Source organism: Falco naumanni, chromosome 10, assembly GCF_017639655.2.
Source record: "Falco naumanni isolate bFalNau1 chromosome 10, bFalNau1.pat, whole genome shotgun sequence".
NCBI lineage: Eukaryota > Metazoa > Chordata > Aves > Falconiformes > Falconidae > Falco > Falco naumanni.
In genome coordinates, this window is record NC_054063.1 from 15,770,530 (window position 1) to 15,787,547 (window position 17,018).

The 17,018-nt window shown below is 37.9% G+C and overlaps 1 protein-coding gene across 3 annotated transcripts in view; it reads right to left on the minus strand.

Moving 5' to 3' along the window:
• Positions 1-17,018, minus strand: part of NELL1 (neural EGFL like 1) — a 292,473-nt gene that overhangs the window by 203,507 nt on the left and 71,948 nt on the right. For all 3 annotated transcript variants that reach the window (XM_040609298.1, XM_040609297.1, XM_040609295.1), the window contains exons 10-11: positions 14,294-14,367; positions 8,296-8,395 (exon numbers count right to left, since the gene is read on the minus strand). In XM_040609298.1, coding sequence (XP_040465232.1) covers positions 8,296-8,395; positions 14,294-14,367 — 174 coding nt within the window. The remainder of the gene's footprint in view (positions 1-8,295; positions 8,396-14,293; positions 14,368-17,018) is intronic.

Sequence of the window (17,018 nt, forward strand, 5' to 3'; positions counted from 1 at the left end):
GCCAAGAAGTGTAATACTAACTTACATCAAAAGGATAATACAGTGTAATACAGAAAAAAATCCTTCACAATTCTCTTATTATGCATAATCATGCATGCTTTTAGAAGAGTAAAAATGAGACGTTGCATTAGAACACAAAACTGCACTGGTAATCAAAACAACCTCATACATACTGCCCTGTAATTCTGTCATCAAAAACTAGCTGGATTGTTTCTAAAGTTTACAATTAATCCATGCATCATGTTTTGTAGGGGAGAATTTTTATTAATCTCTCCTTTTTCCTTAACACAAATTCTCAGTAGTTTCTTTGTGAACAGTTTCTTTTATCCCATACAAAGTCATTTCTAAGAACATGATGAACTTTCGCACTTCCTTCTATAAAGGCATAACTGGCTGAAGTTCTTTCTTCCCGATTTTCAGTATTTCTCAAAGATGTGTCAAAATCTCTTTCTGCTCAAGTCTAACGTTAAAGCAACTTTATCTATTTAAAGGTACTCCACTGGAAGTACCGTAAGAGATAACTAAATACCTTACAGAATGTGACAACAGTATATTTTTTTTCTCCCCGTTAGTTTATTTTTGATGGATTTTTCTTTATTAATACCCAAGAGACAATTTCTATTTGCCCGAGATACATTATATGTTTGATAAATCCTACTTTTTCTGGATTTTTCTCTCCTGGAAGGAGGGCAACCAGAAACCCAGACATACCATTGTATTTACAATTTTACATGTATTCATGTAAGCGCAAGCTGGAATACAAGAACAGTTTTTGCCAATTCTGCCTGGTCATAAAGGAGCAAACTAGAAGTTCTGGTTCATTGCTCCTAAACTTTCCTAACATCCCCTGAAGACAGCTATAAAAAAAAGATGACCTGGACTTCTAAGATCTAAATGCCAGATTCAGACCTTTGGTCAAATCCCTTGCTTTGATATTCTTTAAAGAATTTCAGAAGATTTTAGCTTACACTAAATATAGCTTTCATCTACAGTAAGCAAATTTTCACAGGGCTATACTGAAGCTGTTGCTCATTGATGGTTTTTTAATTTGTTTTTTAACACACACTTCAGTCATTACTAATTTAAAACGCAAGTTTTGTCATTTCAGTGCACTCCAGCTTTCATGAGTCTGATCATCTAACTTTAGGTTGCCAGGTCAGTATTTTTAAAAAAATAACACTTGTTAGCAAGGAGGACTCTTCCTCAGTGCCAACATCCAACTCACACTAAAACTTCTGTTTCATGTTATTAACAACCAAGGTATCTTCCTTGTGCTCAGTTAGTTCGTTCTTTCATTGTAATCCAACTTGCGAAAAAGAACTAATTTCGTTAATGAATACGGCAGATACCCTTTCTAGTCTTCATTCATTTCACAGTCTGGTAAAAACCATTCAAGTATTCCAGATACAGCCTTGTCAAGCCTGAGTACGTTTTATACTGGCAAAAAAGGGCACAGTTACACTGCCTGTAGCCATTTATGCAATCACAGTACTTGACTTCTCATTTTTGCCTTTATAATTTTAATTGAAATCGAACACTGGAACCCATCTCCCCAAACTTATCCATTCAGCATCTAATTTATACTCCCCAAGCAGGATTACTATTCTGTTGGCATTCCAGATAATATCCAAGAGAGAACATGCTTTATAACATTTTCTTTGTCACTGCTTCCCTTAAGACTATGACATCCTAGACTATTTCCTGCTTCTTTAGAATAATAATTCTCCTCTGAATTCATACACAGTAGTAGTTTTACATTTGATTATTATTGGTAGATACTACTAGTCAGAACCAATGTAACATATCAGTGTGTTAAGCTAGGCACTATAAAAATACCACATTTTAATTTACTGTGGATTGCTACTACTGTCCTAGTACAATTTATGTATATTTATTTATTTATATCCAAACCTGTAAAAGATATTTCATCTTTCTCAGTGTGTTTTAGTTACAATAGTCCTATACAACTTTCTGCACCAAAAAAAACCCTTATTTCTAGGTTCTTTTTACCCCAGTGAGTCAACATTTTACCTTGTAATCAGTTCATGGCAAATTTAAGGCTTACAACTAGCCAAAGGTATGGCTTCTTAGGCTTAAGTTCCAACACAAGTCCCACATCCCAGGTCAACCACTCTTCTCTAACAGCACTTTCTCCCAAGAACATGACACTGATTAGTTTTCAGCATCACATCATGGCTCTACGAACCCTTCACTGTTTATCTGGCACCTCTGAAATTCATCAGTAGATACAATGACTATCCTAACTATCCATTATAAAATTCTCTGGAAAAAGAAGTATTGCTTTTGTTCCCCTGTTTTCAACTCTAATATGAACTGTCTCCATTCAGAATTAGACTCTTTCTTATGTTTTCAAGATTGAAGTCTGTTTAAAGAGCATAGAAGAACATAAGTAATGCTCCAATTCTGTAACTTGTGTAATTAGAGGCTCTAAAGAACTTTTCTTCTCTCCGTAAGAATGCACAATGATAGAATACCTACTACATCTCTAGATTGCCCTGGCATTTATTAAAAGACCTGTGAAATGCTGTTTCCTCTTTTTTAAAATACTGACTAAAAGTGACTCAACTTCAATTTCCCATAGCATTTCAGAAAACTTGTTCAATACATCTCTAAGTGGAAAGTGGAAGCCATGCCTGTTAAGAGCATGCACAGTGCTAGAACACTGTATATTACCAAACTTTTACAAAACAAATGTACTTCAAAGGTTAAACAGCAGAAAAGAAAATGTACTTGATTGTATAGAAGAGTATGCGTTCACTGTGCCTCTGTCAGAGTAAGCATACCACTGATGGGATCAGAGGTTTTTCCAAGTACTTCTCTTTTGCAGTGAAGATGTACATTTAGCTCTTCAAAAGAGCCAAGAGGAACATACCAAGGAAGCGTGGTTCTTGCATTTCTTAGACCTTGGTCTACTTTCTTCCAGGCTGGGGTTTTGAGACAAGAAAGGAATAAAATGCTATCTACTTTATTTTACTTCCTACTGGACCTGAGTGCTTTTTCTGTTCTTCTGGCAAATAAAGCCCACCTCATATTTGGACTGTAATGTGAAGAAATAAGCTAGCTGTGTTCTTCTCACCTTTAACAGTCCTAATTCAATTTCTAATTTAGCTAAATACTTCAATCCTTTCTCACCAGCAGAACAGTCAGGAATGTACACAGGGCCACTGACTGCTATGACCGTGCTTATACTCCTGACTATAAACTAGAAGGGACCTAAGCACTGACTTAAACATCAATCTAATCATGTCAAAACTATTTACGGAAGCAATTACTTATCTCCAAGCAAGCACAATGGAGAAGAATGCAAATGCCTGATTTTTATTAATTCTTTGGTGTGAAATGGATTATAGGGTTCCTTTAAAATACCTACACAGATGGCAAGACCACCCATTGATACCGCCACGGGATCCCTGAATCTCAACCATGGGTGGCAGCTAGCAGAAGGCATGCATTCTGACTGCCCAGGTCAAAGTAACTGAATTACTAAGACTTCAGAATATTCAGCCATGTCTTATCTGAAAGAGTCAATGCCTCTCTAAATATGAGAAATGGCTTAAAATAGAATCACCACATCTGAGCAAGCAGGCAATTGGAGAGGATTTGACAGAAGCCCACAAAATCTTAAATACTTCTGATTATCTAAACTAATTTCAGGCCAACACAGATGAAAAGGCAAGTGAGCATGAATTAAAATTACAGATAAACACATTCAGAACAGATGTCAGAAACCATTTTACACACACAGAGTCATAGGTGTGCACAACAGCCCTTCAAAGTCATTCAAGACATTCAAGATACAATTAGATACTACCAATAGGGGAATTCAATACTGAGGAGTGTGTTCAGATTTTTGATGGGCCTGATGTTATCTGTTCCTTCCCCAAACATTTCTGGTAACACTACTCTCTCCCTTTATCAAGGCTGCTGAAATGTTGCTCCAATTTTTCTTAAAAAGATACTTGTATTTTTCTCCTTCTTTCTTCTGACTCTAGAATGACCATTAATATATGTATTAAGACAATTATGAAAAAGATCAGATTTCATGCTAGCAGACATAAAACTATCACTTCTGCAGCATCGGGAACTGCGTAACTGGCTGAGCTTAGGGGTCCCAAGTCAGATTACCTAAAATTAAACATTTATTGTGTTTTGAGACACCTGAACATTATTCCTATTTTTACAAGCTTCCCAACATCATCAGGTTCCAGTTCCCAGAATCTGTTTTTCCAGAGCAGCATGGCTGTTCTGTGCTGTCATCCAGTTTAAGTACATCTTTGGTTATTTGGCTTAATTATTGAGGAATGCAAGAACTCATTCAAGACTACTGCTGGAATCCATGTCTTATATCCATATTTCTTCCTACTTTTTCTCTCCTATGGGCCACACTAACACACCTCTCCTTTTTCTGAGTGTTTCCTTATATCTAATGCTTTCTTGTACTACTTACAATTCCCTAGCTGTTCACTTCAAGAACTGCAAAACCCCTGTTATCCTGCTCTTCAAGAAGCTACCCTTCAGCAATCCACATTTCACTGTTTCACATTTCAGAGGCTTCTAAAAGGAATGCTGACAATGCTTCCATTAATAGCGTTAGTAACGTTCAAAAGGTCAAAAAAATTTCAAAAGTTTCAACATTTCAACCTCAAAATCTTTACTTTTGTTATAATTCAAGAGAGTAATTAGTAACAGTTACTACATAAATGTGTAAAATTTGCACTAGCAACTACACGCTTTCATGGGCATAATTCAGCAGTCAATCTAAACCCATCAGCTGAACCATACTGCAGGACAGCAAATAAAAATTACTTTCTCCAGAAACCAAAGAGCTCTCACCACTTCATTATTTCTTCACACTGCCTCTTTTAAGGAGAGCATGACTGAAGCTGCTTGGGTTGTTAAGGCTATTCTTACATACTAAAATTGTGAACATAACATAAAAATTCTCTCATGAAACTTTATTTGAATCACTCATTCAAAAGAGAAAAAAATCTCCTCTTTCAAAATTATACACTGTCTTTGGCAGGGAGAAAAACAGCTAAAGGGAACAATAAAACACTTTTATGACACTATTTTTTTGTACTAGATTTGTCCCTGGGCTATAAAAAATGTAGCAGGCATGCTCTAAGAAAAATGAGTGATTCTCCAATAAGTAGTAAAAAATATATTTTATTACACAATGATTCTTTGTAAAATTTTTAAATTAACTAAATTTCTGCAAGTCTAGAAGAGGACTTAATAATTTCACATTGCCTTGCAGAAAAGTATAAAGTAGCCACATAGTCTAAACAGATATTTATATTAGAAGCGCACAGCTGAAGTGAAGAACTAGGCATACACTCTGTAACATTCAAGGACAGATCCCACATACATATCTGACAAGGTGCATTTTTGGATCCAGATACACCAAATCACAAAAACAAGCTGTCATTGTACAGCAGAGTTCTTCCATACTACACCTGTCCTGCTGTACACCTCATATAATCATTTCACTGAAATCTAGAAATTGGCTTTTAGCAATATATTAGCTTTTGCTATTGCTATAGACTCATGCAGCAAACCTGAAGAAGAAAAGGTATTATTTGCTGTCTTTACTTTTCTAATCATGTACAAACAATAACGACTATCTAGGAAGCCCAGCACCTGTGCACATTTACAGTATTCAACTTGGTCCTTCACTGACTCAAACACCACAGTCTGTTTTTTTTTCCTTGCATACCTTATCTTATTTTAGGCACTTACCTATTATTGTGGTGGTAGATATTACAGAAATCCCTGAAGAGAGTACAGTCTCATACCACAGCATCACAAAGTTTCCGTATTTCTCTGTCTTTTATGACTTCTGTTGATCCCCCATATTTATCCTTTCATTAAATGGAAATTCCTTTGTTGCAGCTAGAAAAGCATGAGCTGCAAACCTCCTGCCCTTGCCCAATTCAGCAAAGGCATTCTCTAATTCTAAAGAACATGAAATTCAATAGCAGATTTCTGTTTCCACTACTAGATACTAAAGAAAACACAAACTGACAAAAAACCAGAACCTACCAGCCACTAGCATGCACTAATAAACTTTACATAGATTTATTGTTCTCATTTAACATTGCTAGTAAATGCTTACAAATCATCATGTTTACCGACTAAAGACTTAGCTAAGGGCTAATGCAAAGAATTACCTGTATCATCGTACATATAATGTGAAATTTGCATGATATGCAAATGATCCATGTGGCTTCCCATAAACACTCTGTTTACTTGGGACTGTATTTACTAAAATATTTCTTCCTTACTACTTTTGCTTGGCAATAAAACTGAATATAGTCCCTGAAAGAGGTTGTTACTGCCAAACAGAGACGCACTCTATCCTTTCCCAGTCATCGGCACAGGATGAGACCAGAAACTATGGTCTGCTTGCCATATCAGAGGGCGAAGGCACCTGTCTGCATGACAAAACCCATAACAAATATGGAATTTTTAATAAGTATCCATTTTTAACATTACCACTCTACATATGATAAAATTAGTACTACCACTTTGGGTTGCGTGCAACTGAAGCAAAAGTGTCAAGCAGCATATAATCTACTTCAGGGTATAAGAAGCAACTTAGGAGTGCTAACTCCAATTTATGCCTTTGTAAAGTTGACAGAAGCTTACCTTTAAGCATGATTTTCAAAATAATTGTAAAAAGCAAAGCTGAAATACAAAAGGAAGCGGTGCTGTTTTAGCAGTCAGCTAAAGCAGAGCTGAAGTGGAAGTTTAATGGATCCATTTGACAGCACTATGTATAAGAATTCATAGGAAGTGGAAGTACAATTCTTTCCCTTGCTTCCAGAGACCATCAGATAAGTATACATATTCATGCTATTTTATAAATAATAAAACCAGTTTGGGGATGAATATCTAAAAAGAGTACCTATCATTAACAATAATATAGAACTGAATAATTACAGAACTTATCTTTCATCAACTTCAAAGCATTCAGATTTCTAATTCTTTTAAGTAATGCAGATAGTTTGTTCAGTACTGCACTACATCAAACTGGGACATCTGTTATGAAGTATCATTAAGACATCGAGCCCTCTGAGGGACAAAGCAGTGACATATACTGTTTGCTTAAATAGTTACAGATGTTTCTAGAAACTGTTCTAAAAAAAAAATAATGTGTATATTCTTAGACTACATTCCAGCAAGCAGTCCTAAACCTGCTGGCCCCTGCAGCCACGTGCGTTTGTTTGCAAGTTCAAGGCCTTAGTAAATGTTTAACTATGCATGTTTACTAAATATTTACTGGCTAAGGGAGAGGTTCAGAGCCCCTTTGTTGGCATCTACGATGACACTGGAAGAATGTACATAAAGGCAAGACGATAGTCCAGCAGGCCCAAGTAATCCTCTAAGCCTGGAAATGTCTCATGCTCATTTGGCACACCTCTGGCTTGACATTTCAGAGATGCATCACTGAAGGCGGAAATGCGAGTCCTGCTCTGAGAGACCAGACGCAGCACCAAGGGAGAGGTGTGGAAGAGAGGTACAATACAGACATGCACAGGGAACGACTATTCTAACACCTTTCACCCAACAGCTTACTGATTACAACATGCTTTAAGAAGAAAACTTGCTCGAGTTCCCTAGCCTTGTGATACCTGCCTTGTCCTCATTTAAGGGGACTTCCTCAACTAAAATTTTAGCTCTGGCTGGTCAGTCTGGTCCAGCAAGCAACCAGGATTCACCAAGGCTAAAAGGGAACCAAAGCAAGAAGAACCTGCATCTCAACACCCCACTGGAAAGAAGAAAAACGGGGTTGTGGATCAGGTTATTTTTTCATTTTTATTCTGTATTTGTCCAGCTTAATTCATAAATGAGTGCTGAGAGTGCTCAGATCTTGAACCTCAAAATATACATCAGATTGATATTAAAATAGAGAGCTTAAAAAGCCATTTCCAAAACCCTGTACGTTCAGTGCAGTTACAAGTTTAAACAACATAAAATATCTCTTTTTCAAATACTTCTTCCTAACAGGAATTCTGAAGAGATACTGGGCCCTTTCTCGCAGTCTTCCTTTTCTCCCTCCCCCTCCCTAATTCAGAGCAATTACAGCTTTGTACCTGGTAAATCTTCTAACCAATGGAATATCACAGACTTGTTTTACATGAAGGCTAACTATAGACTCAGGTTTATAGAGGTACCTACTATCTCATTAAAAAGGAATTGTTCCTTCCAGTGCATTCCCTTGTTGAATCAGCAACTTATAGTCCTTCCAAGCATGCATAGTCTCTGGCTTACCTCTACAGACACTGCAGCATTGGTTCTCCGGAAGAACATGATCTTTTTCTGAGCAATTTAACGGTGGACAAGTCTCTGTTACTTTCACTAAAACTCCATTCTGAAAATAAACATTTTTTAAAAATGACATTGATGAAAACATGTACAATGGCAAGGGTCACAGAATATTCAATCTATAACACTGGTAATCTCTATTAACAACACCAGTAAACTAGCAGGCAGCAAGTTAAATTCATGTTTTCCACCATAATATCAAACCTCAAGTAATCTACTTGGGCATTTCTCTGCCCACAGTTGAAAGAAAAAAGAAGGAAAAAAAAAAAAAGGCACTTAAGCTCACAACTCTATAGTAGTTTTTCTAAATATGTTGTCTCAAAGTATATTTGTTTTCCTTCCAGGTACTTTTTTTTACTCAGGATTTTTACTCAGTAAGAGCTACAGTAACTATGCCACAGGACCGTCCACACCTGAGTAATCCCATTTTCCAAAGGGCTGTGAAACTCCACTAAGAAAGCAGGCAACCTGCTATATTGCCAATACACCTTTTAAATATTAATCCAGTCCCCACTCATCCCAAAATATTTTTTGTGATGCTTCAGAAGGTGGAATGAAAAGATGGAATGAGAATTTCTGCTTTCTTCAAAGAAATAAATTACATTTTCTAGCTATCACGATTGCAGAGAAAAGTTTAAAAATATGATCCAAACACACCTAGAGCTAAAAAACAGAGGAAAACTAATACCAATAGAAGACAAAATATGTTATTAAAGGCACCATTCTCATTATTTGAGGGATCAGATACGTGACTTTTAACAGAGGATATTGAAAGTACGTATGCGTCTAACCTGTGTGAATAAACACCCGTCTACAGAGACACCTTTGCTAGCCAGAAGCTTGCTCTCAACTCTACAACACTGTGCCACACCATGCCCAAAGGCTAGCTCAGGTGCCAGAACCAGTACAGGTAAAAAACTTGATGGTAGTTAGCCTTACCAGCCGGGCAACACTGATTCAGCTATGTCACTTCAGGTGCCAGAATTATCTCCCACAGCATCAAGCTGCCCTACGCAGTCACGAATGCAAAAAAGCCTGCTGAGTCTACAAGGTGCAAATGATGCACAAGGTGCTGGGCAGCTAGTAGGACTTACAGTTGAGAAGCGAGCAGATCAAGGGAATGCAAAATGGACCATTCTACAATCACCGCTAGTCACTGCCCTTCGAGACTGCAGTGTTAAGGCTAAGCAGGGCCAAGTAATTTTTCTTGCTTTTCAATTGTCTTAACTGGCAAGTTGTATCAGTTGCTGTCGTGAACAATAATATTAAAAAAACCTACAGGAATCAGGTTTTCTTTTTTAAAAAAAATAATTTTAAAAAAAAGCAGCTCCCTACAGTATCACATACGGCATGCTTCATTGAAACAAGTGCCCACAGAAGACCAGTGAAGTTAATGGAGGTATTAGGTCTCCTCCTGATCTCACTTCCATAAGCGAAAGGGAGGAATCCCCCACCATTGCCTATGCAACTGCAGCAGCAAAGGTGATAAAAGAACCAGACACTGAGCCATCATTTACTATCATGTTATCAAACTACCAGCTGGAAAAGCCCTGGCTATAACCCATTGTCTATTCAAGCTCAGACGTGACAACTGCAGCAGAAAGGATACAGTATGTCAACCTATGGACAAAAAATATTGTCCAACAATAAATCTGGTCGAAAAGGTGGCAAGAAGTCAAGAAATCATATCAAAGTCAGATCAGTGACCAGGATGAGTCAAAAAGCTAAAGACAAATTCAATCCAAGCTCGCATCTTCTTTAGAGAATCATAAAGACATAAAAAAAACCCACATAAATGGAGAATTCCATTAATTTAATGACAGTAAGATTTTATTTCCCTAAGTTCCCCATTTTCCACAGAATGTGCATCTTGGGAAATGAAATTGAACATACTTGTAATTAAGTTTTAAAACAATTAAAATGTTTCTATGTTGAGTATTCTTTGGATTAAAATCAATTTGTAATGAACTAGCACAGATCCAGTTACAAGAATTATCATCATTAAATTTCAGATTTTATCCACTTCAAAATTATTGCTTCAGGCAGTCTTAGAAATATTAGTAATTTCTTATACTCAAGCCATGTATCTAGCCATAGAATCTGGACAGAAAGAGATGTCAAAACAACATTCTTCTGGAATGAATAGGTTAAACTCCAGCTGTGATATACAATACACAAAGAATGAGACCTGGAGTAAAAAAATTTACAACAAAGTAACTAAATTTCTACTAATCACAAAGCTAAGTACATAAAAAAGAATTAGCTGTAAGCCTGATCAGTTACATGCAGTGAAAACCTGAACCACAAACAGCTCATCTCAGATGTCAGCTTTGGAAAATAACACCAAGATTTCAGAAAAGGTTATTTTGGGGTTTTGCTTTTTGGTGATTTCCCCACACACACACATTTTAGCTGTTATCGATGAGCCTTTCAGGAGAAAGTACCAAACGGTGCCCTTAACTGTCACTCTAGGAACCACATTTTTCCTTATCTTTACGAAAAACTTTTTGGCCAAGCTTCCTGCAAGTCAGTGGAGCCCTGCCCATCTTTCTAGGATTTTTATGGCGCACCCTGACTGCCTGCTCCCAGCACTAATGAAGAGGAATTTATTCTTGTAACCTTTTCAGGCAAACATGCCACGCAGTTATGAACCAGCATCATGTCACTCGGAAGCATTAACCCAGAAAGTCAGCTGACGAGCAGTAAACTCCCAACGCAACAGAAGTTATAGAACATTTTCCATTGACTTCAATGTCATTCCCCCTCCCCCTCCCCGCCCCCCTCCCCGCCTCCGATAACCTCTATGGGCTGAGGGGCACAGCCTGCCTCTCTGTGGGCTTCACCAAAGGCTGCCAGAGAACCTCCGCTCCAGTGCCTGGAGCCCCTCCTGCCACCTTCTGCACTGACCCTGGCTGGTGTCTGCAGGGCTGTTGCCCTCACATAGTCTCACTCCACTCTCTTGCTGCCACAAACTTCTTTTTTTTGGGGGGGTCCCTCTTTTTAAATACATTATCCCAGATACGCTACTATTGTCGCTGATAGGCTTGGCCTTAGCCAGCAGCAGGTCCATCTCGGAGCCAGCTGCCATCGGCTACGTCGGACATGGGGGCAGCTTCTGGCATTTCCTCAGAGAAGACACCTCTGTAGCCCTCCTGCTACCAAAACCTTCTCATGCAAACCCACTACAAACCCCATGCACTAGTGCACGCTGGGGCCACCCTACTAGAAAGCAGCTTTGGAAAAAAGGACCTGGAGGAGTCTTGGCAAACACCAAGCTGAAGATGAGCCAGCCATGTATGCTTGCAGCAAAAAAAGGCTAACAATAACTTGGGCTGCATTAGGCAAGGTATTGCCAGCAGGTCGAGGGAGGTGTTCCTTCCCCTCTCCTCAGCACTGGCAAGGCCACAGCTGGAGTGCTGGGTCCAGTGTTGGCCTCCCCAGTACAAGAGACATGGAACAATTGGAGAGACACCATCCATGGGTCATGAGGATATGTGAAAGACTGAGCATCTCCCACAGAAGAAAAGGCTGAGAGAGCTGGGACTGTTCAGCCTAGAGAGAACGCTCAGGGGAGATCTCACCAAAGCATATAAATACCTGAAGGGAGGGTGCAAAGAGGATGGAGCCAGGCTCTTTTCAGTGGTGCCCCATGACAGGGCCAGAGGCAATGGGCACAAACTGAAACACAGGAGGCTTTGTCTGAACAGCAGAAAACACTTCTTCAGTGTGAGGGTGACCGAGCACTGTCACAGCTTGCCCGGCAAAGTTGTGGAGTCTCCATCCTTGCAGATATTCCAAAGCCAGCTGGACATGGTCCTGGGTAACTGACTCTAGGCAGCCCTGCTCAAGCAGGGGCATTGAACCAGAGGACCTCCAGGGGTGCCTTCCAACCTCAACTATTCTGTAATTCTTAGAAAAACCTGTGCACTAATTTTTTCATTGCAGATTAACCTAGAGAGTGTTTGTGGCCAGGATTCCAGCTGGGAATGGCTGTCATCAGTAAACATCTGTGCTTATGGTTAAGAGGATGCGCATCATAAATACATTTTTAGTCTAGATTAGTTTTCAGAAATAAAAACAAACCACTCACAGCCTGACAAAATCTTTGATCTATCTGGATCAGTATTATTTTTTTTTCCCTTGGATGGAAAAAATACAGAAATTAAAAGCCTCTTAAGCTTGGATCAGTACCTATGCAAAGAATAAAATATCCATCTTCAAATAAAAACTGAAATGTGAAAATTCAAATTTATCTTTGTGACATTATCCCATCTACAAAGATATCCTACTTTACAGACACAAGTACTACTCCCCAAGATTTTTATTTCATCTTTATCAACACTAATAAATCGACAGTTGATGTATACCCTCTACTGTATTCCTTCATAGATCAGGTTTTGAAACTATGTCTGTTTTTCAAGCCTGGAAAATTAAACTATATTACATTTTTTTAGTAAATCCCCTGGCACAAAGTCCTTCCTTTATTCATACAGCATCTTGTCCACCATTCATCCTTCATTTAGTGAGCACTCCTAATTGAGGCAGTAAATAAGGAGGTGTTTTGTTTACAGCTTTAAGAGGTCATGCTGAAGACACATTGAATGAACTTGGTTCTGGAGACACATCTTCTCAGAGAAGCAGAGGTGAGCACCCACTTAGAAACTGTCCTGAGTCAGAATGACAAGGTTTGCCAGTGAGGTTTGACGTCTTCTTCAAACACAGCTGTAACTTTTTTTTTTTTGGAGGCACAGACCCATTTTTTCCATGATATTGCATTCAAAAATGCTGTTTTAATTACTTATCACTCTCCATTAAGATGTAAATAATACTAACTGCAACATTATTACAATTAGTAGTATATAAAGGAAATATCAGTTTGCTTTAACAATAAGTAAAATGCAAAAACTCTTTTCATTATTGTCCTTTCTAATACAACAGATATTTGATGGCCAATATTTGCTTTTAATCTTCATGAATGTATAATCATACTCATAATGATGAATATAACATTCTTATTTATAGCACAGAGAAGTTCCACAGACATAATTCAGAGCACATTCTCTGGTTTCACTTTAAGGTCAAAATCCCTCTTTTCTCATCTTATTTCATTTAAGCACATTCCCTCCCAAACAAACATTCTATGTCATATAATAAATAACAGGCACCTTAGTCTGTCTTCAAGGCAACAACCTTGCCCACATATTTGTGAATACACTGTTAAGCATCCCTATACAGCTGAACACTAACAACAGCAAAGTAATTCTGCATAACAAGCTGCTTTCACAACATCTGCAACCAGCAATTGTCCATTTCCATTAGTGAACATAAAATTGTTACTCTGTACACTCAGCTACAAGCACAACAATAACCAAATCATTGTAATCTTCTCCAATACTCTTACACTCACTGACACTCCCTGAAGGTTCCTGTCTAACACAGCCTCCATTTACCTGTGTTCTTAAATACTGACTGTTGCTGCCTAAGAGTTATGAACGTGCCAAGAAAGAACCTGCCAGTCCAGTTCAATACTTAGCAATTTACCTTCAATTATTAGCAGAGCTACGCATAGTTTAAATAATACTGGGGAAAATCTAGAGTAACTCAAACAATATATGCCAGGTTACTTCAAATTTTAGCAATTTAGCTGAAATTAGTAACTGACTCAAGATGCTGCTGCCTTTTTCTAGACATCATGAAAGCAGAGATAAGAAAGAAAACATCCCTCCAAGTAATTTTGCCCATGTTTTTATTACCCTGCAAGGGTCACTTTCCTGCCTTGTTTTCATATTTGTGGCTTTTACTGACTTCAAGGTCACCGTTCCAAGACAACAGATGTCACATTTGCATGAAGGGAGCCTAAAGAAATGCACTAACTTATCATTGTCACTTGTGAACATCACACATACATTAAAAAACAGGAAAAGTTTATACAACCGAAACTTACTCGACATTCCCTGCAGCTCTTGGTTAATATCCGTTGACCTTCTGCTAGCACTTTGCCTCCATAGATACACTTCGCTGTAATTTGAGAGGAGAAGGATGAACATTAATAATAAATAAATTAAATGAGTATTTAAGTAGTAAACAAATGCAAGGTACAACACAAAAGTAAAACTAGTATTCACATACACTGAAAAAATACAAATACGTTAAAAATATGATGCATTTTGCTTTCATCAGAGGTCAGTATTATATATAATTACAAAGTAGCTAACAATGAATTCATTTTAAGAGCAAGTAGCACCTCTACCCAAACTAAAGAGCAGGAATAAGACAGTATGTACTGGACCAAACTCATTAGTATTCAATGGAAAATGTTTTCATTACTGACATTCTATAGATTAGCTACAGTTTTTGCATTACCAAAGGTCTTCCTGACTCACTAGAAAAACTGGAGATGTTTATTAGCATACTGATCATCAAGAGAATAATATAAAGCACAGATTTCAATTAAACTTTCACATTTTTTGTATGCACAAAGGTGAACTCTTCAACTTGCTGGAGCACTGCAAAAATGGATTAGATGCAGCGAATGACTGTACTGAGTCAACAAATTGTAAAAATCTATTTCAAAAAAATATTCTTGAAGCACACATGAAATAAGCAGATTTCCCAGGAAACTGAAAGCTCCTACTAAAAAGAAAAATCTTGTCTGAAGTTCTGATCCTTCTGTTAAAGATAACCAGCTCTACAACTGAACCAACAGACTAGAACACATGAGCACTTCTCACACATTTCAAGGCATAGTTAACTAGCTTAGTTTAGGACTACTGCCACCGTGAAGAAGGTGGTAACCTCCAGCAGGGCTAGAGTAGCGTACAGCTGAGTCAGGTATTACCGCAACTATCACAGTCCTCTTGGAACTAGATGTCTATATTTCAATTCCAGAGGAAGACAGTAAATCCATTAATTAGAGAGAACAGTTGAACTATGACACAAATCAAGTATCCGTCACAAAGGCACTCTACATTACTAACAAGATCGATGCTGAACACTGATAAAATTACTTTTTGTTGTGGTGTTTCACCTCTCTCTGCAATTGACCAGTAACATTCTGACCTACAACACTGAAAGGAAAGCTGAAAGGTATGAATCCTGTGGTGCAACTGAACAAAGCTTTAGAAGGTTCCCGAGCCAAGGCACATACACAATGTAAGTTGGAGTGTTCAAAGTACTCGGTTCTCAAAAAAACAGGTCACAGACTATCTAGCAACTGTTTTACCTCAATTTCTCTCCTGAATACAAAGGTAAGGGAATCAAGCACTTAGAGGTGCATGTGTACCTCTTGAGGGTGATATCAACAGGAGTATTGCACAGCAGCAACTGTCATAGCCAGTCTGATTCCCAAATTTTCAACATAGAGGACTGCTAGAGATCAACCTTCATAAACCTTCAAGTATAAATTTACTTCTAATGACATTTTTGTTTAAACTTACATTCTTGAAAATGCTCATTAAAAAAAAAAATCCAAGATTTTCAGAACAGCTGAGTTTTCATCATCAACAAAGCATTTAAAAAACAGGCTTCTTTCTTGCTTTTTTCTTTTGGTATCCTAGTTTCCTTCGTTTTTCTAAAGCTGCCCTAGTTTTTATGCCTGAGTTGTTGTGATCTCACTTAAGAAAAAAACTTCAGATCAGGAAGCTTTGTTTAAATTCGCAATTCCAGTAACTATTTTTGGAAGAAGATGAATTAGAGAAATTTCCTTTTTCTTCCTGTCTGTTCTCCTGACATGACTGCTTTTGACCAAAGAATGGACACACTCAGAAAAATTATGAGATTTTAAACAAAATTATAGCCTTTTTTCAAATGTTAGTTGAAAGGCTAATACAAGATGGCAGGGATCAAAACAGAACCGTCTCATTTTTAAAACCCTTAACATACAAGACATTACAGCTACTTTGTTCATTAACCCTCAGCTAAGACAGGAAACCATTCAATAATCCAGCCATTCAATAGTCCCTAGACACTGCAAATTACAACTGATGATTCTATCAGAGCTAAATAGGAAAAGCATGGTGAAATTAACACCTGCAGTGCAGCTCTTTGGAAAGCCTTGGCAATTACTACTATCTACCCAAAAGTGACTGACTGTGGTCCTAGCACATCATTCTGTCAAGGAGCTGGCATTTACAATCAATTTCAATCAACTTCCATACATCTCTACCCATTGACTGACATGCTGAGCTCTTGTCAGAATAACGAGTCAAGTTTGTGCCAATCACTGACAAAAGGCAAGTTTGATTGTTCATCTTTCCATTACAAATAACAGGAACACAGTTTACTCACGGGGATATACATTGAATCTACAATTTTGTGCCTTATAATTCCTTTGTGTCAAATTTGGACCATTGTGCGTACATGCATGTCAGCAAAGGAGTGTCAAGAGAAGCATCCAGCTCCATGAAAGAACTTTCTAGACTCTCACCATTACAAATAAAAATATTCTGACACAAAAAAATACTGGCCAGCCTGACCACTTTAACACCCAAGTACTGTGTTCATTAACATCTTTTAATAAGCAGAATACTCATGCTGACATATACCTGAGAGCAATAAGGTAAACAAACAAACTTCAGAAGTGCAAGATCACAGCTAAAGGAGATTTGTGCGTGGGACTAATGAATTCAGCGAGTGAGGAAGGCTGACAGAATGCTAAAAAAATTTCTTAT